This window comes from Cyphomyrmex costatus, unplaced genomic scaffold (genome assembly GCF_001594065.2).
Source record: "Cyphomyrmex costatus isolate MS0001 unplaced genomic scaffold, Ccosl1.0 scaffold123, whole genome shotgun sequence".
NCBI classification, from domain to species: Eukaryota; Metazoa; Arthropoda; class Insecta; order Hymenoptera; family Formicidae; genus Cyphomyrmex; species Cyphomyrmex costatus.
This window is the reverse complement of record NW_017275207.1, coordinates 4,421,182-4,445,667: the sequence shown is the minus strand read 5'-3', so window position 1 is coordinate 4,445,667 and position 24,486 is coordinate 4,421,182. Positions and strand designations below refer to the sequence as shown.

The 24,486-nt window shown below is 31.4% G+C and overlaps 1 protein-coding gene across 1 annotated transcript in view; it reads right to left on the bottom strand.

Moving 5' to 3' along the window:
• Nucleotides 1-24,486, bottom strand: part of KaiR1D (Kainate-type ionotropic glutamate receptor subunit 1D) — a 241,570-nt gene that overhangs the window by 124,732 nt on the left and 92,352 nt on the right. The window contains exons 2-3 of the mRNA XM_018548528.1: nucleotides 12,578-12,795; nucleotides 7,720-7,875 (exon numbers count right to left, since the gene is read on the bottom strand). Coding sequence (XP_018404030.1) covers nucleotides 7,720-7,875; nucleotides 12,578-12,653 — 232 coding nt within the window. The 5' untranslated portion in view covers nucleotides 12,654-12,795. The remainder of the gene's footprint in view (nucleotides 1-7,719; nucleotides 7,876-12,577; nucleotides 12,796-24,486) is intronic.

The following is a 24,486-nucleotide window of genomic DNA, read 5'->3' as shown; positions in this document are numbered from 1 at the left end:
AAAAGTATTATAAAATATCTTTTTTTTTTTCAGCATTTTTAAGTTTAATATTCTCAAACACGTGATGTAATAGAGCAATTTCATTTACAGATTCATTTTCAGTGACAAAAAAATCTATAAGATTCACTTTATCTCGTTCATATAATTTAGGAAAAAATTTTTTGTCGGATATTGTTTAAAGATACTCAGTCGCTTCTTTTTTTAATAAAATTTTATTAAATAACTTTAGAATAATACATTCTTTACTTTGTCAGTTCTTTTACTCAGTTTTTTGATTATCTGAAATAAAATTATATAATCTCTGAAACTGATTTAACAACTATTGTTACTCTAGAAAAAATTATAAGGAATAGACTAAGATATCCAAATAGGACAGATATGATGCGATTTTCAAGCAGTAGAGCTAATTATTTTACGAATTATATAGCGAAAGGGAACATTTATGAGCGCACTACGGTAGTGGTAGCGTTGTTATAATTGAAAAGCTCAAAACCATAATTACGGCGGTGTGCTTCCGAGGCAAGCAGTGCCCTTATGCGCGTAATTACATGAAAAGCTAACGCACTCCTACTATGGTCCGAGCGAGTAGTTCCTCGCTAACATTTCGCGAGCTGACCGAGAAGAAGAGAAGACCAGCATTCTGAGCTGGCCTTAACAAGACGCGCTACGTGTTCTGATTAAATCGGCTGCGACATTTGCACAGTACGACATTTAATGCATACGTAGGAGGTCCACCGAATACTTGCAAACCTAACATCTGGCGCAATTCGTCACAGATTCGTAGATTCGTAAATATATTCACATCAAATTCTAATTATAAGATTAAAAATTATAAGATTTAAAATATTAGTATCTTTTATAAGTTTCTGACTTTTATATACCTACATGTATTAAAAAATTTTTTCTATAAAAATTAGGTGATTGTAGAAAAGAATATATAACATATTTTATAGAATAAAACATTACAATCTGTTTATTATGATGTGTAATTTTAAACCATTTTATACGTTTCTATAACTTTTTTGAAACTTTGATTGAGTATTGTGTGCAGAAGAGATTTGGATTTTCTTAGATAATTTCGACTTTTAAATATATTTTAGTCTATTTGTGATGAAGATATACTATTGTAAATTACGTAGTATAAGGATTATATTATTTTTACAACATAAGTTAATACCTCTATCGATTCCTATATCCATATGTAGTATAATGCATTCTTCTTCGGTTTTCCTATAAATTTATGTATTTTTATGCGTAGAATATGTCTCGAGAAAAAAAACCTTGTTCATTTTGTTTTAATTTCAAAAATTTGTTGTGGTAGGTTAGAAAATAATAATTTAATGATAATTTATGGTTGCATATATTCATTAAATTGTCTGTTTATTTTCTGCGCATGCTTATTAATATTGTAATTTATCTAAAAATAAAATACATATTCTCTGCTTTAATCAAAACATAAATTATTTTTTTAAATTAATAGTAATACTATATCACTCAATATCGATAGTATTCTATAGGTAGTACTTACTTATCGTTGATTTAAAATTAAAAAATAGAAAAAAATACTTTCAAATACAATTCTGTAATCTAAAACATTTTGAAATATGCTTTTAATGTATAAGAAATGAGATCCTGTTTTCAGGAAGAGAAGTGTGTGTGTGTAATACACATATTCCTGTGTAGCAACTCCTACAATGTCGTCCTGCGCATCCTTATTGTGACCGTATTATTTTTCACTTTTTACCAAATGTGTGCGAAACAGCCATCCTAAGTCCAGAAAAATAAAAGGCGTCTTGTCAACGCGAGATAAGCGACTACATTATTCATGATTCACTGTTGCTGCTCAATTCGCAGTTTCGTTCCTTTCTTTATTTCTGCATCTTTCTAGCCCTGTAGCCGCCGATGGTCTCACTTCTATTCGTCATCATGAAGCATCTGTTGACATACAGAAACGTGATCGGAAATCACGTCACGGGAAGACAACACATCGTTACGTTCGAACCACATTTAGTGAGAGCGCGGTTTGCACCTACATTGTTTGTTCAACTGCTAATGAGCGCGTGCCACCTGGTTATCGCATATAATTACTCACGGGATTGGTCGTGTTTAATCGTCATTCGTAAATCGACGATCTGTTTATGAAAGCTGGTGTAATCTACCGATAACTATTAGCCGATATTCAGAATTATCGGAAAATTAGCGTTAATAAATCAAGAGATTTTGATGATAGGTAGAACATCACTTTTGTTATTTCAATATGTCGAAGCATCCAAATCTCAGAAAATCTTTAAAAAAATATTTAACATTTTCTATTGATTTAAATAAATTATACAATATTTTTTTCCCTTATTTGAATTATTTTTGGCGTTTTTTTATATATATTTTGATCGAGCTAGCATTTTAATTAATATCTTCTTTATGTAAAACAGTTTTCTTTTTCTTACCTTTTTGTAGTTCAAAGACCATACTTTGTTTATAAATATTTATAAAATTTGAATCTACAGAGTAAGTTCATATATGTATACATGTAAATAAAGTTAAACATAAGAAATTCACACAAAATTTAAATATATCAAAACATAATGAAGAGTCTTAATATAATAATGGAGACAAATTAGTTTATAATTAGTTAATATTGTTCATAATGATTCAAGAATTTGGTAACCGAGAGTACGGGGAAGACATTTCTCCGAACTAGAAGACACCACTGCTAACGAAGAAATTACGTTTGATCAACGCTCTGCCCATTAATGTCCGAGAAAAAATTAGGTCGATGCGTTTTCACTGTCGTGAATGATATAGCAGACTATTTAATTTAAATCTAGGTCTGAGATAACATTTAATAATTTTATACACTTTTGAAATTACGTTTCTTTTGTACACTTTATTATACATAAATTTTAATATGTAAATCTCATGCAAAGAGGATAAAAAGGAAGCATAAGCACTAGCACTGATTAATATACCAGTTAAATAAAATTTTATTTAACTGGTATATTAATTAGTGTATCCTATTAATTTTTTATATCAAGTTTTTGTAGTTCTTGTAGCAACTACAATGTCATATCATAATAGAGAGACTATGACAAGATTACATTACTTATTTATTTGAAAAAGTTGTTATATTTGTGAAAACAGCACAGAATATTACAATCCTCTTTTGCCTCTTTGGTAATAGGGTCATTTTTATTATTAAAATTTATTTCTGGAACAGCATTTTCAGCCTTTATTTTTTCCAACCGACTTATTGCTTATATCATACCCACAGAATTCTTCCATAAAAATGTCGTCTCGCTTATAAGGACTCCTTTTATTTTCCTTTGTTTATGTTAGACACGAATGAAAGTACACGCAAAAGACACGCACGCCACTTCTGGGATTGCTGAGATAATGAAGAGTTAAAAACGTGCGCGTCGCACGGGTATCTTGATTTCTCTCGTTTCGAACTTCTGAAATCACGTGGCATTTTTCGAGATAGTCTCACAAACGCTTCCCGCGTTACCAATACTTTCTCAAAAGTTGGCGCAACAATGCGAAAGAAGAAACCTTTAAAGTTATACGGCAAAATTAGAGCGGACTGTTCTATCTCGGCATCGCCGTCGCGCAGCTTGCGGTTACTCCCACGGTCCCGGCGCGGCGTGGAACTTTTCGTTTCATCCCGGTGATTTTTGGGAAATTGGCTTAGCGAAAGCGAAACGAGCGGGACAACGCCACCGCTTGCGCGGCGAGTTACTTCACCCTCGGGTGGGTAGTTACGGAAACCTTCCTCGGACATACGCCACCGCTGCCGCCGCCGCCGCCGCGCCATTGCCGTAAGCGTAAAATATCACGAGGCGTCTCTTATACTTTCGCAAGGGTATTTCGGTATATTCTCATTTTCGCGTTAGTGCCGAGGGACGCTCGCAAGATTCCCTTCGTTCACGTAAGTTACACGATAATCGATTAATAAGATATACAAAGTTTATGCTGCACGTAATATAATATACATTATATTACCACAAAATCTTAAATCTTACTAGAAAAATATTAATTTATTCATCGTATTTTTATTCCTGAAAAAATTAACCTTATAATTTCCAAATTAATATACATATATATATAGTATGCATTATATTTTACAATTATATAAATAAATTTATTTACCAATACTAATTTAATGTGAAGTTATTTTACATGCATTTTCACGCAATTTTAAATATAAATACAAAATGGTAAATATTTTTGGAACATAAGTAAATATTCTTTACATAAAACAAACTAAGATAAAAATTTTGCTGTATCTATAAACCGTAGACGCATTTCCATTGTTAAAAGAATATCATTTTCATCTGGTTTACTTAATAAAGTATTTTCTTTACTTTAACAAAAATATATGGAAAGAACTGGAGAAAATCTCTATTCGCAAAGATTATCGCGCAATGCATATGGAACGAACTCAACAACTGTCTCTGGTGGAACTGCCGTGCTACTGTTTACCGTTGTCGTTCCGTATGCTTTTTTTTCTATGTGGCCTGGTGGAACGATGCCGCATAATCGAATGCGCGCGTCCTCGTTAACTCCCGTTCTAACTGGGATTTCACGATGGAGAACGACAGGCTGTATTACCGAAAATTCCGAGACACAGCCAGGCAAAATCGTAAAACTGTATTACCAACAACTATGCGATGGCAAAGGTAGGAAACGAACAAAGGCGAACCGCATTCACCGATGTTTTTCCGTCGTGCCATAAAAAGACGCGAGGCGAGACCATCCAAACGGCCATCCGCTCTTTCTGTTTGTCGAACGAAGAGGTTCATCGCCCCGAGGCGAACGAAACCTAAACGACGAGAAGAACACGAGACCTGACGTGAATTTCCAGCATTTAATTTATCCCGCTATTGCGTCCGACGTCGCAGACAACCGTTTATCAGTACTACTTCTTTTCTCCTCTTTCTTTCTCTTGAGCGAGACTGTGACATAATTACTTCGCTAACCAAATAAATGAACAACATCGGTCTGTGTAATACATAAGATATACATATATATTAATAACAAATTTATTATCAATACTTATACAATATTTACAATTTATTCGTATAAGAATAGATTTAGTTTTGAATATCTCCATATTCTTTGCATTCTGTTAAAAAAAGCGATTTCTTAGCTTATTTACAGTTTTACTTATACCTTCGTTTCATCTCTCTCTTTCTGCTCAAAATAGCAAGATTGTGTTGGTATTTAATATTCGAAACAAAATATTCTAATTATACATAAATTGATTGTCTGTTTTATTTACATCTTAAATTACTGAACATATTGGAATTTCTTACTCGACTTACGATATAACGTCTTGATATTACATTAATATTGTATCTAGATAAAACATGAGTATCTAGAATTCGAGGTTATATTCCTAATCCTACTGTATTATTATCCATAAAGCTTGAATCTTGCATAAATCGCATTATATTCCCATTATACGCTATTGTTAACAAAGCTGGAATCTCATGTTCGCTATTATAGCGTAGTATACTCTATTGTTAACGAAGTTTGAGTTACATGTCCGACAGAATGCTCGTTACTCCGCACTATGCCGTTTCGCCGCTGATTTACAGAGGGAGATAAATTTTTTGAATCACCCACGGCACCGAATTCGAGCGTCGCCGAATGCACGACGCGATTGTGCTCGGCCAACTCGGCCGTAGCGATCGGCGTGTCCCAAGGAGATTTGTTAACTTCTGGCAAACAGAAGTTTATCAATAAAATTGCTTTCACGGTGTAATACCATGCTGGAGCACGGCCAAATACGGCTATCTGGCCCCCTATGCGCGCGCTTTGCGGCGGTTCACACGCTCGCACACATTTGCGGCTTGACCGATGCGCCTGCATGCGACTCTAGTGTGCATATTTAGAATGCACCGTTCGCTTTAATCATTTAGTAACTCGACATGGTAATTACGTTGGCCCTGGTTAATTCCATGCACAAATATCCGCCGAGTTATTATTTTGTGCTGGACGTTATTAATTTCCGCCTGCATATATGTATAGTTAAGCGACTAACCGCAGGCTTGTATTATACATATATATCATGTAGAGTTATTTTCATATTGAACTTTCCCCCATGACTTTCCCAACGCAGAAATGAAATTCGTGACCTACTTTTTGGATCAAGAGACAATTCTTGATATACAAGTACATATATCACCATATCGCCTTTCGCATAAAATATGAGAGGCAAAATGTTATGTGAGGAAACGTGATGTAAAATAATAATCAAAGAATAAATCACGTAACGTTGAAGAAGAAATTCAAATATTTAGATATACATATACTGAGATATTTCCTTTATCATTATTGTTTACGTCTTAATATTTTATCATTTTGGAAAAAAAATACTGCACTATATAATATGCATTATATCATAATATTGTATATACAATATACATGTATCTATAGAATTCAAAATATTTGCGAATCATATTACTTATGTTATTTTATGTTATTATAATAGCATTTGAGTGATTGAACATTTTACGTACAGAACTATACACAATTTTAATATAAAAAAATTTAATATTGATTTTATAAATAACAAAGTAATCACTTTTACTCGTTATAATCTAAATTATCGATTTAAATACTAATTTGAATTCACGTGTACCATATACATATAACTATATAAAAATTCCAGTAAAAGTTTATAAAGAAAAAGTACCACTCTTAAATGTAATATTTAAAAAGTGGTCGATTTGCACGAGCTATCGCTATTACGTTGCAAAGTACATATTCGAGTGAAGTAAAATTTTTAACACGTTAAAACTAACTTCGATTCACGAACGCGATGCACTAGACATGCCGAAACTGCAAGTAACAAGATTTAGCGTTAGAGAGGCTTCGCTTCGCCTGAGATAAGGATGTTAGGGAGCTCTATACTAGTATTGGAGAACGGGATCGTCACACCAGGAATCAGATGGTAGAGCTCTGTTCTACCATTGGCGAGAGTGAAGCTTTACGCGACAATCTCTCGAATCCTTAATCGTGTAAATAGAATTTATTTCGCGCATCAAGCAAGTCACACAACTCTCGAGGCAGTTCGTGCGATTCGGTACACCACACCTATACATTAACGAGAAGTTTCTCGACAAAATAGTAGACCTTTGCTCGCACAGCATAAGTTGCATTTAACTCGTTGATATCGATTAACTTTTATCGATATTGCCAACTAAAGTAATTCTGTCCAGTTTTTTTTTGTAACTTCTTTTAGTTTTAAACTGTATAGTATATTATTAATAAAAGAAAAAATCTTTTAATGCACACACCTTTCCTTGGTTTATTTTTAATTAAAGTGAGGGAAAATTTTGTAATAATAGCATGTTGATAGAATCCTTTGATTCTTTAATTGCATAATACTTAAACCGAATTTTAAAAGAGCTAAAAAGTATGTCATAAAATTTATACTTTCTATTCTAAATGTATTCTTTTTTATTTTAAATATATTTAAAAAATATTTCACTTAGGTGCGTGTGGTACGATAAAGAAATGAAAAATTAAAAGCAGACACTAACCAGTAATGTAAAATCTAATTTCTCACGTTAAAGAAAATGGAGGTAAAAAATACATCACACTGATTGACACTGAGCGAAAATAGTTGATTTCCACGAGAAAATTTTTAAAACACGCGAAGCATGGCAGAATCTCGTATAATCCGACAAGTATTTCCGATTCAATTATGAAACTCACCTCGTTTCGAGGCGTGGAAACTATCTTGCGGCTGTATCACCTCAACCTGAGCACTGAGGCGAGACTTGGGCAGGATGTCCCGGTTGGCGTTGATCTTCTCCACAGCGTAGCGAAAGGCCACTTCCTGCTTGTCGTCCGACGGATGAAACAGCCCGCCTGGGAAATCACACATCCATATTAAAGGGTGCTACTTTGACGAGATTCACGCGTGCACTACTTATTTTCTGTCTACGACCACCATTACAGAATATCTTTATCCAACCGTCTATCCATTCGATTTTCTGTTCACTAGAGCAGGATAAAGATTTATAGTCTATTTACACCTACGTGAGATGATCCCGACTGTGTTCCGTAACTTCACCGCGTATATACAATATATGTATTTTATGCGCATGTGTTTACATGTTACATTTACATAAATCAATATTGAATTTTTCTTTTACATGTTTAGTGTTGTCGAAATAATGTCTTTGTCGAGAATATTTTGGTATAAGTTTGAATGTACAATATTTAGTAAATATATATATATAATATATATATATATAGTTTAAAATATTATATTAATATCCTGAAAAAGATACATTGAAGAAGAATGCTTTTTTATAAATTCTAACAAAACATATTAATTTATTGGTTTTTTTATCACACAAAGAAGAAAACATCTTGAAAAATTTTACCTGGTATCGGCATAAAATTGTAAAATAAACACTTTACTTTAAAAACTAAAATATCAGAAAAGAAATAATGAATAACAGCGTTAAATCATAGCTTGACTGCAACGAAACAAAATTGGATTAAAGTTCGTAAAATATCTTTGTATTTAAAAAGATAGTATCCCAATCGAAAATTTCCATATGTAAATACAGATTTATTTTTATTCGATCGAGAAAAGAGATACGCGAGTAACTACACGTTTCATTCGTTGCCATTTCCATCATTTCGCGTCACATAAGTACTCGCGACAGTTTCTTCGTATGGTCCGCTGAAATTCTGCGCCTTCCAATTCATTCAGTTAGGAGAAATTGGCGCCATAAATTGATTTTAATCTCGTGTACGTCATAAAGTAACTGTACGAGCAGCTGCACCGGCTTGACTCTGCGATTTATAGAATTTGCGGAATAGATTTACGTCTCTCGTTAGCGACCCGCTATCGATTCTCTTTGGCATACCTCGTAAGGTACGTTGCTCGATTCGCTATGCTCATTGTGACAATAATGAGCCTAATAATGCGAACGAGAATGAAAATGTGAATAACTTAAAAATGAAGAAAAATGAACATGTCGTTCTTGCAGTGGAAAGATAAATCCATTGCGATTTCTTTGTCAGATTCATATACAGGAATGACATTAGTACATCTGTAACCCTGTCAAGGAGAGAAAGTGGAAACTAGCAAATGCGATTAAAAGCGCGTAATAACGCCGCTATATTTATTACGAGTTTTAATGCATTCGTTCCTGCTTCGTTCATACGCTTGTTCCGTAGCATTTCACCAATAACTTTGTATATCGGAAAATTGAATAAAGAAAATAATTTACGAAATAGTCCAAAGGAGATTGGAGTGAGAAAGATACATAATAATTTTATGGTTAGCGACTTATTGAGCAATTAACTGAATTTATATCACAAATATCGATAAATATTTTAAGTAGTGACAATTGGTCGTAAAATCGTCGCAAACATTGGAAATATATGTTTGTATAAATTAGATATTTTTTTTTCCGGTCTGCTGCTCAATCAAAATAATTGAATTTGAATATCCATCGATTCCTAATGAATTATTTCGTACAGAGTGATTGAGGACGCCAATTGTCACTCGCGTTACAATCGTTACGACGCAATAAATGTGTTAAATTGTTTCCATAATATACGTTAAGGTTCATTCTTAGTGTTCCGTATATCAAGTCACGCCATTAAATTACACGTGAGTATAAATGAACTTCCCACCGTTACGGCCGGTTGACTCAAATAAATTACGAAAACTATACATGACTATGGCGCTCGCCGCTTTTAATTTTCGCGTCAATTTGACAGCTCCCGTTTATATAATAATAACGTTGAATTCAAAGCACATAATGAGCCGCTGTTCTAAAACAAAAGATTGTTTGTAATCCTGATTACATCAGCGCGCAAAAGACAGCTTTGTGAGCGTATACATTACAAATTTAATTACATTTTTCCGTATAACTATTTTATATATAATTCATTATACATATAGGCATTTATTGTACGTTTAAACTGCATGACGAATTGAAAAAGGTTTGCATATCGTTCTATTGCATATTTTTTATCGGAAAAACGGATTTTTACTCTTTCCAGATTTATACTTTTCCCTATGTCAGCTATTCAATTTGCAAACATAATTTTCTTAAAAAGAGAGACTATGTGATTGTTCGACTAACAATAGCGATGGAAAAAGCAAATAAAACTGTAGTAGTAGAAGAAAGTTGAACGGATTGAACTGGCACCGAAGAAGATACCGAAAAATTAGAAAAGTAAGAAATGCGAAACGCTTAAAATTCAATTGGCGTAATGTAAGCTAAAAGAATTTCTAGTTTTTTTTCTCTTTCTTCCCCTCTCTCTCTCTCTCTCTCTCTCATCCCAGTCTCTCTTTGTACTATTTCGTAAATTTCTTTCCTTTTTCAGTTTTCCGATACGGAAAGCTATTGGCCATACACGGCATTGGTGATATGCCACGGAACAAGCGTACGAACGTATAATAGTACGAACGAATGCATCAAAACTCGTAGCAAGTACAGCACGTATCTCCCTGAGCTCGGACGTGTATATCGATCTGCTCTTGCTTCTCTCTCGCTACTTCGGAAAAGAAAGCGTTCGGAAATTGAGTGCATCGTGAATTTACGTTTCGATAAAAGTTCACAGAGTGTAGTCGGGCATTCGGTGTATCACGTACATACATCCGCGCGTCGTCGAGAAATGACAATCATAATATTAAACAGTGACGTGACAGTTTTGCATATGTGCGTAAAATATACGAGCTGTTGTTTCATCATATTTTTAAGAGATAAAACTACAAAAAGCTGATATGCAAGCGAAGTACTTCTGTTATAAATTATAATTATTTTTCAGATATATGTATATGTATACGAAAATCAATGATTTTCAAAAATAAAAATATCGTGGTCGGTATATAACGTTGGGACAATATTAAATTTTGATATAACAATAACGTCATTAATTTTGTTTTATTTTGTTTTGTTAGATATCAATAGCATGTGTGTAACAAACAATCTCCATTAAATAAATGAGATTTTATTTTCTAGAAGGTATATTGATGAAAATTTTACGATCTCATAATTTTCTGCACGCGACTTTAAATACGTTTGTGGTTTTCGCGTAAAAGCAAGCAAAAGCTTTTGCGACAAAATTACGAAATATATTTTTAAAACTATTTTTATAAAAAAAAAATGTATAAAAATATTTTGCATCATGAAACAAACATAGTAATGTTAAGAAATATTTTTAAATTAGTGTCTTATTTTTTGTCATATAAATTATTTATTATTACACTGTTATAACATTATATTTATTATTAATATTATATTATCTTATTAGTAATTTATAATAATTTTTAAATATATATATAAAAGACTACTTTTATCCTTTTCCATTTATATAAAATATAATTAAAAATCTAAAAAATCATAAAAAATTGTTTAGATGTATAAAGTTTTACGAGACAACATATAAATTTTTAACATTTTTTCAATTAAAAATACCATATGTAAAATTAACGTTCAGTCGTTGCCTGTGAGGTTTAAAAAAAAACGTATTATGTAACTCTTTCATATGTTATTTTCGACCGCGAGGTTTGCAGATTTTCGTGACTGTAAGCGAAATGTGCTATATTAGTATCTGCAGTTCACAGAGGCAGCTACTTTCAATATATCCGCAGGCAGATGGTTAGCGACATTTAACTGTGAAATACCTCTTGTTTATATATCCGCTACATGCGCAGCAGTACACGCGTAGTTGCTATCGGAGTGATTTTCTCTCTGACGCGCAGCAGCCAGAACTTCGGTAATTGTCGTCGCACACGGTAAAATGCATGTTATCCGCGTCACGTTGCCTGTGTTTCTCTTGCACTACCATCAATGCCAATTAAATAGAGCACCGTTAGTAGCACAGCCTTTTATCGCCGCTATTAATTTCAATTATTTGCCTGACCGACAAAACATTTTCACGAAGCCGTTATAGTTTAACGATATTTGGTAATTGCCTAATATATAACAATATGAAAATAAACCAAGAATTGCAGATTGAAAACATAAGGTAATGTAATCTGTTCAAAAACAATTTTTTAATCAAGCTATAAAATTAAAAATTTGTCATGATTACAAAAATTGAAACATAAAAGAGGTATAAAAAATGAAAAGAAACATAATAATGTTAAGCAAATATTAAAGCTATATACAATATAAATATTAGAGATATTAATTTTCCACGTATATATGTATATTTAATTGTGTGTGTGTGAACTATTATAGTTTTTTTTTTTTTTTTTTTTTAAGATAAAACAAGATTCTATGTAAGTAAACCATTTCAAGTGCTTTTACGTTAAAAAAAAAACTTACGTATGCTTTAATCGTTACGATTATTTATCTCAATAACTAAGCCTACAATTCTATTAAATTCCACTTGAAATTAACTGAGAAACAAGATTTTATTTGATTATAATTCGTAAAGCTCCTAATACGAATATTATCTTGAAAAGTCAAGTTCGTGCTACCGTTTCCTTACTCGTGGATATTATCGATCGAGACATTGATAATAATTTTACCGACGCCATTGAATGCGGTCGAAAGGGTCGTGGCTTTCACACCGGGAGAAAGATACTCACCTATCCTAATGAAATCAGGAAGAGCCGCGGCGTGGGCGGCGAGGAGCGCCAGCAGTAGCAGCCACCTCGCAGCCATTTCCGGTTCCGGTTCACCCCGCCGTCTCTCCCTACGTCCTCCGTCGTTGCCTCCACCGCCGCTGCCTGTAACTCCTCTCTCTTCCTCTCTGTCTCCTCCTCGTCTTCGTTTTCTCTTTGTCCTCCCGAAGGAACTTACGCCACTGGAAAACAAGATTGGACAGCGAGTTCATTAAAATGCACGCCACAAGTCTTCGTATTCGGTCTGAATATCTGTTCTCGTTTACAAGAGAATTGTATTTCGGGCGCACCCGACGTCGCCGATTGCCGACACGAAATCAGCGATGATTGAAAAACATCGTTGCCTAAAAGGATAGGAAAACAATGAAAGGGCAGGCAAAATTGAGCAACGATAGACGATCATCGATGCCGGGATATTGCACGCAAAATTGTAGGAATAAGACCACGGAACATTAATCAAATTAGATATTATCTAGTAGTAGTACAATTCATGGGCAATGTATCGATTGAACACTGATTATATTAATATGAACTAGGAATATATTGGTCCAATATAAAACAATATTAGCTAAATTTGATGCGAATGCATGGTTAATATAAAACGCTAAGTATCTATTTTACAAGGTCGAATAAATATTAGGGGCCAATTGAATTCAAGTTACATTGATATCGTATTAAAATATAACTGTTGAGATATGTTCGTATAAATGATTCTCACAATCATTCTTACACAAATAATATTTGATTAAAATATTCTCATATGATTGCTTTAACTGAAGATTTATTGCTGCCTCTCGAATAATATAGTTGTATGGCACAATATTGAGAGTTCAATTTTATTGCAGCACGATAAAATAAGACAGCGGCAGTATTACGTCAATTTGCAAAGAATTTTTATTTAAAATAAAATGTGTATTATATTGTGTGTATTATATTGTGATTTTCTTAGACATATCATTGTGAATACGATTGTGAAATATAATTATGGATGACTTTAATTTACGTGTGCATTGCATCGCGTGTTTTACAATTAGTATGCGTCAAATATACATTTGCACATAGACTATCCTAATCAAGTGCATATCTTTTTATAAATATATGTATTATAACGTGTATGCAAAGAGGTTAATTTTGTGAACTTTAGCTTCAAAGCGCAGAATTTAACTCGGACCTAGAAAACAATCATTACTGTTATAACCACGGTTATCACATCTCCGATTTTTAATTGGAGACGTTGGCTTTTTGTCCAAATCTTCGGCACACAGAAACTCAGCTAACAGCTGAAATTTTTAATGATTTTTTTTTAAATGCACGTGTTAATTTTCTTCTGGTTTTTAGAAAGATATTTCCGCCAGGAAAGCCAAATTCTATGATTTTTTTTCTTTAAAATTACTAGAAAGTTTCAATTTCGGCAATTTTGTTGCTATCTCGATCGGTAGTTCTCGATTTCTAACAAGATAATAAGATGTTCTGCAGAAAAGCTGTCGGAATTAAAAATGTGACAGAAGTGGTTGTAACATCCATATATGGATGAAAGGTAGAAGTAATTATGTGGGTCACTTTCAGAGTACTACCGTTCCCATAACTTTTTTATATATGCATGAACGAAAAATTACATTATTATTCTGCAGTGTCTCAACCTTAATTTTTTCTCTGTGAATGTGTATATTTGTTCAAATAATGTAATTATACTCAATACTGCTAATAAGTAGTGGAATTTTTGCTGAGTTCAATATTAAAAATTGAAAGTCAAATTCAAAATAAGAAACACTTCTAAGTATTGATTAAAAATATAGTAAACTTTGAATATTTAATATTACGTGAGTGCAGTGAAGATTTAACTACAATTAAATATTTAACTATCTTTGAACAACAAACAGATCACATTAGATATTAAGCGCCATATCGGAAGTAATTACTTTATATTTTCTACAATTATTTTTCGTAATTTACTTTATATATTACAATTTCTTTAAATAAATATATTTATTATGATTTTTGTTTGCATACACACATATGTGTGTTAAAATAATAAAATATTACGCTATTTACTTGTTTTATTTTCTGAATATTTAAATAATTTGGTTTTATTTAGAAGAATTAATTTTTTTTAGAAATATTTTATTATAATAAAATTTTAATTTGTGCAATTTAATAAAATTTCTAAAATTGATACACTCGTGCAACTACTACATATATGGTATAATCTGAATAACAGTATATTTTTTAAAAAATCAAAAATCTTAGCAGGAAAGTATCGATACAACCATGCAATTTTAAACGATCAAAAGTAGGCTGGTGGTATTATATAGAATTCGTGAATTCGTAATTCCACTTATAATATACTCTATCGTATACTACTATATCATTTACTATGGATTTTCATAGTTCGTGTAATTGATATGGTCTATTCAGTTCGTATTACTCGATTCCTTACAAATAACATGTACTACAATAACTAATATTGACGAATTAATTTCTGGTAGTTGAGTTAAAGGAATTAATAACCTATTTATATTTGCATTTAATCAGATAATTCACTGTGTGTGTATTATTACAGTTTGTTATTAATAACAAATTAACTAAATTGATTATTATTAATAATATATAATATATATATTAATAATATATGATATATGATTTATACAATAAAATATCAAAAAGAAAAGTCGGCGGTTATATGAATCTAACTTAAAAAAAAAATGGTTAAAGCAATGTTGTTCGAGAAGCAACATTTGAGACATTGCCTCCTTTTCGATTTTCAATTTAAATAAAGTACCGCTAAAGCACAAGAAATGATTTATTCGGCTTTAGGGGAGGATACTGTTTCCTATAGTACCTGTAAGAAGTAGTTCTAATGGTTTAATAGTGAAAATTTTGACCTTCATGATAAAAAACATCCGGAACGTTAAAACCAGTTAACAACAAAAGTCAACGATGAAGAATTGGAACAATATTTGGAAGAGAATTCCTATCGTATACAGTTAGAGCTCGCACAGGAACTCGGAGTAACCGAGTTTTATAAATTAATATCAAGGGTTCAGTGAAAAAGGCCGAGAATTAAGTTTGTTAACTATACTAATGTAATCGTTGAATTAGAATGTGAATAATAATTTTAATCTAATAGTTTCTAATCGAATAAAATTAATCATTTTCGGCGACGCTAATGGATCATACAAGAAATAAGTGATAGTAGTAACCTGTTCAACGATATTAATTTTAAATGTAAAGAACAAAATCTTTAGCGTATTCTTAATGTATAACGTATCTTTATATATTGTTAAATATTTAATAGTGACGAAACAAGTCAATCAATTGATAGACGCGATTCTCTTTTTTCTGTCGTGCCATATAGCGTTGACATTCTATGAATTTGCCGCTCCACCATTTGGAAAGCAAAGAGCACGATATTTCGGCGTATATTTACTTTACAATACGTCAAATACTTCACAGGACTAGATTGGCACGCAGCCTTGGTGTTTGCATTGTAACGTAAATACAAAGCGCATCGTAGCGTACACAAGGTCACCGCGTTATCATTCGCTCTTCGATACTCGAGCGAACGGCTAGCTGCTCCGCGTGTTACGTATTATCCTTCGAATCGCGATCGTACCCCGTGAACAATTAACAATTACCGAACTCCGACATCGCGATTGATTAACTCTCACGATTAGCAACTCGATAACGGCGCGGCATCGCGGCTAACAATGTCGATTTATTGAAGCAGACATGTTTCGCGCAATTCAATCGTTTAAAATAGAAATCGAGGTAGACGCGTTCCGAATTTTTTGCCAATTTGAATATCATTTCTCCAATACCATTTCCAAATTGAGAGCAAACCAGATCGCATGATTCCAACAGAAAGCTGTATTGTATCATTAATAATATTTCACGTATTTTGCGGGATTGTTGGGTCGCATTCGGGTTACGTTGGGAATGCCATGCAAATGCCGCGTGATTATCGTGCTCTGAATTAATACGCGTGCAATCGTGATTAACAGCGTTTCCATTAGTGTCGTGTTGAATTTGTGTCTCGAAGATCCTTGAGAAGAGGAAGAGGGCTAAGAGAGACATCGTTGACCGATGGCGGAGAAACCATGATTTGACAATACATCTCATTATTTATTACTTTTAAAATTAATTGACTATTTGGATCATTCATTTGATTAATTTAAGTGATTTTTTCAGAAAAAAGATTAGTATATTTTATAAAATTTACAAGATGTTATATAAAAATTAAAATTTGACTTCTCTTTCAAAAACTATATCTATTTTACTAACTCTCTGTCTGTAATCATATTTTTACTTCCTTCATCTAGCACAAGTTTTGTTTATTATTCTAAGCTTTCAAAAAAATGTCGAAAAATTCACAGGTATCTTTCAACATTTCTATTACCAGACACATTTTTAACAAATTATTTTAGAAAGGAAAATTGGACTCCTCTATTCCGAAATTTAAAAGTAATCTCGATTGTATCAAAAAAGACTCAAACTGCAAACGAAGGATTAAATATCTTTTTTCCAAAAGTAATATGCGAAAATTGAAATTGAATTATAAACAGCTCAAATAAATTAATAAATTAAAATTAACAATAAACCTCCCAGGTCAAGAATAAATTGAACTAATAATGGTTGTTAAATATATCTATAAATTTATTATAATGATAACATTAATATACGGTACGTTTCGACTTCACAGAGTCCTCATCAGCCGTAAAAAAGTAATATGCGAATATAAGATTCAATACATAAAATAATAATATAATATTTTTTATTGTTATTTATTTTAAATGTTGCTATGACATATGCAGTTTTATATTTATATTTTGTAAATTAAGGGAATTACAATATAATTAGCTGCAACTTATTTTGTGTTAGGCCGTTTAATTGGCGAGTATCAAATTATTGTTAATTTTAATTTGAAGTAATGGTTCCGTTAATGGCATACACAAATATAATATCTCTTAGAACAATGGGCTTTGAAATTGTTAGATAGTTTATCACAAATGAATAGATTAGAAGAGATTAATATAATTGTTTAATTTTGGAACCTGTAAATGGCAATTGATCTATAATAATGTATATATTGAAGTGCATATGTATAAAGCTTACAGAATGGAACATATTATAATTAACATATTATTGATTAGCTTGATCATTTACTGATATAGTTCGATGTCACATCAAGCAGCAAATAGTAATTTTAAATATATAAATCATGTAAAAGTTATTGAAAAATTTAGCTAGTAAATTGCAAAAATAAAAATATAACAGAAAATATATTTAGAGTATACTTGTAAAAGTACTATAAAAAATATTAATTAGAATCATAAAGTAAAATAATTTTTTCCAAAAATGAAACTGATGATAGATTTGTTAAAAATTCTCACACATTTTTTCACTAATTATATATTCTATGTAACATATTAATTAGACTTTGAGGAAAAGAAATTTCAAAAAATAAGAATATATCATGAGGATAAGAATACTTTATTATTTCTAATATTTATAATTAAGAGTATTTAATATTAAGTATACTATAATTAATATAATATATCTGAATTTATTGTTGACCTTTTCATTCATTAAATAAATAATGAAAAATAAGTAAAACAAGAAACAAATAAAACTGTAACAAATATATATAAAATACTGACATATTTAAAATGCAAAGCTTTTATTGAAATGTCTTTATAATGTTCGTATATCATGACAATGAAAAGTGGAATGAAATATTTACTCTTTCCCTTTGTCTGTAATTTTATGTGACATAAAATAAATTTAATAACTACAATACGTAGTAGAAAAACGTTTTTAATATTTAGATGCGCATTACTTTTTCTCTTTTTTAAGTATTTTTTGGAAAGATCTTTTTGGTCTTGCTATTTTATTTTAAAATTAAATATTATATAACTTGGTGCACGAAAATAACATTATAAAATAATTTATAATATTATATATCGAAAGCATAAATGAGAGGAACATATTTCACTATGAGTAGATATTAATTAATTTAAAGTAAAAAAAGAGGACTATGAAATAATATTTGTTTTTTATATCAAATTTATAGATTTAATCTTTTAAAATTTATTCATATTTATTCGTATTTTGTCTTACAAATATAATTTACGACAAAGTTTTAAAGTTATAATCAAATAAAGAGATCCAATAAAAAAATTTTTTTATGTATAATAAATCATTTCAAATTTCATCAGTTACATCGTTATATGTGTAAATTTAAATAAATTATTAATAATTCATATTAATGATGAATTAAAATAGAGTTTATATTGTAATACAGTAAAAATAATTCTGGTAGCGTATAAACATAATAATGAGAATAATGTCAATATAAAAGTTCATGAAAATGCATGTATACGACAAAAATATAAAAATTTAAATTGACCACGACATTGATTGTGAAAGTATTTGCGTACGTGCGTTTTTGGTGTGTGTATCTATCATTTATTTCAGATTTTATATTGTCTATCTCTCTCTGTCTCTCTTTCCTCTCACCTCTCTTCTCTCTCTCTCTCTCTCTCTCTCTCTCTCTCATTCTCTAAAAATTATCAATCGTGACACACACATTAAACTTTTTTAATAAATTCTGAAAATTTTTTCAATTTATGAGCTAGCTTATTATTCGATACTTTTATCGCGTCGTTACCATAAAATGTGTTCGTTTCTTACTCCAAAGTATGCCATGTTAATTGATTTTGGCCACAGCATATCATTTAAAAAAACCCGAGGAAGAGAATGAGGACAAAGAATTTTTCTCAATAAGAATTTTTCTACAATCTATTAAGTTAAATTCTATGAAAAAGTTGAATTGTTAAATCAATTATTATTTTCTACAGCAAAAGATTATGAAACTTATAACAAAAGGTGCACAATGAAAAACATAAAAGCAAAATTGTAGTATAGCAGTTATTGCTTAGTTTCTCTATTGTAACTGTTGTGTAGCCCATAATAGGATAAAGTAAATTAAACAAAGGAAAAAGGCAGCACGAAGAAGTAGGTTGAACTCAACATAGGTAGTAGAACAACCATAATAGACGTATAAATATCTTTCTCTCATTCATCTTTTTTTAAATATAAGTTTTGTGAGATGTTACACAACAGCTATATACACAGGTAGTCTATGGTAGCATTACGTAAGCGTCACGCTGTGAATATAATTCCAAAATATATTACGCGTTGAAATATATTCTGCGAAATTCCAAGGCACGCTCCTTGCTTCGCTCGGTTTCTTCCTTTTGTTGCAGTTGCCCTATAATATCCTATGAAAGTAAATGTTACCATGTGCGGTCAGATTTCACACAAAAATGTAGGAAAATAGCCTCGCTGATTTCAAGTTACAATATCCCTCGGGATATACATAAGCCTGGCATTTCATTCAAATTTCACAACGAATGATTATTGCGTTTTTTCCTATTTTGGGAAAAAAGGAGCATATGTGGAATACCTATTTTTTTCTCTCCGCGTAACCTATTTGATTTTTAATTAATTCAGAACAGACTTTTTATACTTAAAATAAAAAAATTTTTTTTGTTTAATACTATCGAATGTATACAAAAATGTTTGAATTTTCGAATTCATAGTAATCTTATGGATGTCGGTCAAAATTTGATTATTACATGTATTTTAATTTCCCAATGGAAATCTGTATTCAAATTGCTAATTGTGTGCGTCAAATTTCAGTAGATTACATGGGAAATTACAAAATACAAAACACGCTTTTTCTTACGCGTTTATCTTTATAAAATAAAATTGTATCGCGCGCGGCTAGAATTGAAAGCAATGAATATAACTCCAGCAAAGTCGACGAAGACGTTGAGAAGGAGAGCGAGGAAAAAGTAGGACTGCTCGCGTTTCTAAACTGCAGCTGGAGAGTTTTTTTACGCGAGCCGCGAAACGTGTAGCTACAATGGCCATGCGTATACAATATACGAGAGGTAGAACCGAGTCGGATTGCGCAAGGTAAATGCAGCCGAGAATATAGTGAAAATACATAGCGCTACACTGCGCTGCGCCGAATTATTGTGTGTGTACATACGTGCCCTAGAAAAATATTTGTTAATCCCACGATGCAGATTTCGTTAAGCGACGCAAATCTCTCATTCGCTTTCGGGAAATCCTCTCTTTCATTATGGAGATCGTCCCACGCACGGGGATAGATTGCGTTTATTTTTCCGTTTTGTTTTCCCTAAGCTTTGTATTCTGCGCATATGTTATTCATAGACTGCATTGGACATCCATAAGAATTACCAGAGAGAGAGAGAGAGAGAGTGAGAGATTGTCATCTACCGACAAAACAACATACGTATACAAGGGCACAGTGCATTGTGATACTTTTGCCTTTGTCATCGTTTAATATTTCTGTCAATTGAACAGATTTAAAATGAATTCGAACGATTAAATTTATCGTATGTTTTACAGAACGTATTTCAAAATTTTAACAATATGTCTTTTTTGATTATTGAAAATAGCATCAAATGTAATAAATTAAATGTTACAGATTTAACGTTTACAATTATCTATATTTGCCATGATTTTCATTTTACATGATTACTTAGTATTTACTATTACGTATTACTTTGGTTGTATTATTATTATTATTGTTCAAATTATTCAGTCATGTTTCCCATCATCTGGCCATCATTATGATAGCATAAGCGTAATCAATCGTAACTACCTATCTTAAATTACGTATATATTGAATGTTGCGTGAAACAATAATACAGGCAATAATTTACGCTGCAATAAGTTTCAACCACAGTAAAATCGCTAAAAGCAATTTGCAGTTCCGATTGCACTACGTTAATTAACCAGAAGATATCGGTGATATCAGTGTAACATTCAAAATTGGAGTAAATACTAAACTTTAGAAAACAGTTTCTAGAAATGTTTATTAATAGAGAATAAAACAGTTATTTATTTGTTGATTCAAAAATAAATTTAATGGAGTATTAAAATCTTTGCATAACAAATTTTAGTTCAATAATTTTAACAATTTAATTTTCTACATGTTGAACAATATAAATGGAAAGCGTCTGATTTTTAATAAAATTTCAAATAAAATTTACTCCAAAAGAGAACTTCCTACATGTAAAATTACAATAATTATAATAGGTAATTTAGGATCTACTATCAAAGATGATTATTTACATACACATAAAGTATAAAGTCACAATTTACAAATAAAACTATTCTTCTTTGCAGTAATTAAACAATTTACAATTAAAATTTTTATAGAAATATTTTAATACTACTTCGTACAATTTAATGTTCAATTTTTCTTGAGCTACATTATTAATATGACAAGCATAAAAGTGCAATATAATGTATTTTATATATATGCATATCACATCTCATGTCATATAATATTACAAAAATTTGCACATTTACATGGAAACTATAAAATATACAAATATTTTATTAATTTTCCATTCAATAGATATATTTACACAATTATAATATATGTAAAAGTATTAATCTTATTTAAAAATGCACAATGTTATATATTTCCACTATAATTGTGCAATTTTTACATATATTATTTAATAATTTTACATACCTTTTTACAATATATGTGCAAATACCAGACTAGTCTATATATATATATATATATATTCGCGATATAAATTTTATTTCAATCTCTTTTAATCTTTTTAGAAGATTTATTTTCGCTTATTTTGTTTCTACGTTATTCTCGGTATAATATTCAAAATTATTCGAGATCTCATCACCAGTTTAGTTCGCGAATTAATTTAATAGGACAGCAAAGGTTGGCATTATAGTGCATGAACTCTTGCGTTATGCATGCTTGCAGCACGTAGTACACCATTTGTCTACTTATCCACCCGCTATGAACTGTTCCTGGAATTACTGACTCGCGATAGTTAACTGGGAGAACGGCACGCCACTTCGCAAAACGTTTTGCTGCTTTCGGGCTGTGCCGGTGTGCCCATGAGACCTTTCTAACGAGCGGATGTTGCAGCGACGACGTACCGCACAGAGCGACAGTTTACACGTGCAACGATAACTTATTCTCTTTCCGCATAATTTATAAGGCTCGCAGTCGCCGACTTCCTTCGAGAGCGATGTGACCGATACATCGTAGATTCCCCATCGCATGCATCTACGAATTTCCGATATATCGGCAAACCTGTGACATAACGCCCTTTTGCAGATGGGTTGTAAAGCTAGAACCCTATATGTTCCGTTTCCGATGGCACACAATCTCTATCAATTTGTATCGTGCAGCCTGTTGCAGCACGATAAAATAAAATTGGGTAGCGCGAATGCGGTTCGCATGTGTTTTAATTTTTGATATTAAATTGATTCTCTTTTAATCGATTATTTAATATTATTCATTAGATAAAAATTGAATAAAAATTCTTTGTAGAAAACTGTTTGACGATGGTTCCAGATTATTTATGAAATATCAGGCCACATTAACGGAATACCAGAAGAAATGTAAAAAAATGCGATGGAAAATAAGGTAAGATTACGTAAAATACTAAATGCAAAGCGAGCTTATACTTTATCATATTACGTTTCGTTTTGTTACAAACATTTTCTAAATAAGCAGAAAGTTACTTTATATGGGTTTAAAACAATGATAAATAAGAAATAATTATAAATAAAAACTTTTTGCAACTTGAAGTGCACATCTCGAAAAAAATTTGAACTTAATAAAAATTAAACAACTTAAGCTGTGAACACATAAATAAGAATTAGAGTTTTTGTTAAATAAATGTAAATATTTCTTTCGATGTGATAATTTTTAACTTATTGTTATATCTTGTTAATCTTTGTGCTTTCGGTTAAACTAAGTTTATTGGTTATTAGAAGGTGTTGTAAAATAATTTATTATAAATAACTTCTTTTAAGTTATATATCGTAGTTATAATACACAGTTTTTTTATTTCAAATAGACTTCCATAGCGAATTTACTAACAATAACCTTATGAATTATTCCTTTTTATATTTTTTTATTGTTTCCGAATCTTTGGTTATCGTCAATCTCGTTTTTCCGACATCTTGAAAAATATCGTATCGCATATCATTTCGTATTCCTCTTTATCGGGGATCGTAGTAAAAGGGAAAATACATTCACCTTGGGATATCATAAAGTAATATTGACACTTCTCAAAGAAAGAAAACAGTTTTTCAGATTGTTTAACGAGAAAAACTAACTCTCGTCGGTATTATGTGAGATAATAAATTAAAACAAACTATTTTTAATTTTTGTGCATGACACTGTTATTTCCAATTGATATACGAAAAATACAGATGTAGATATATATTTATATGCAAAAATATAATTAAAGTCCAATTCATAATTTAGAAATCAAGAAAATTTTCAGTTTTTATTGAAGTGTTTAAACCATCGCTGCAGAAAATCTTTCGTATTAAAATATCACTTGTATTAAGAAAAAATCAACTCCAAATTGTTTGAAAAATAGATTTTTGCAGTCTATAAGATATTCAGTATAAGATATTCATTAAGAAGACACATCCAAGGAGTGCGTTTTAACACTTAATTAAACAGTGCAGTCATTTAGTCGTGATATGCAAGGATGCGATAAATGAGGGTGTAAGCAGAGTAGAAGCGAGCAATCGACATTGACGCCGTTCAGAGATGCGTACAGAATTTTAATGAACTCTTTGCCTTTGTACGCTAAGCTCCTTTCACCGGCAACCATCCCGTAGGACCGCGCAAGCATGAAATTTTTATGAAAACACGGATCATTCGTTTTGCGTCTCGTCTTTCCATTTCTGCGCGACAATTTGTCCTATTGTAACGACATCTTTCTTGACACTTTAACAAGAACATGGGCCGTTTTTTTTCTTTCACGTAATCGTTC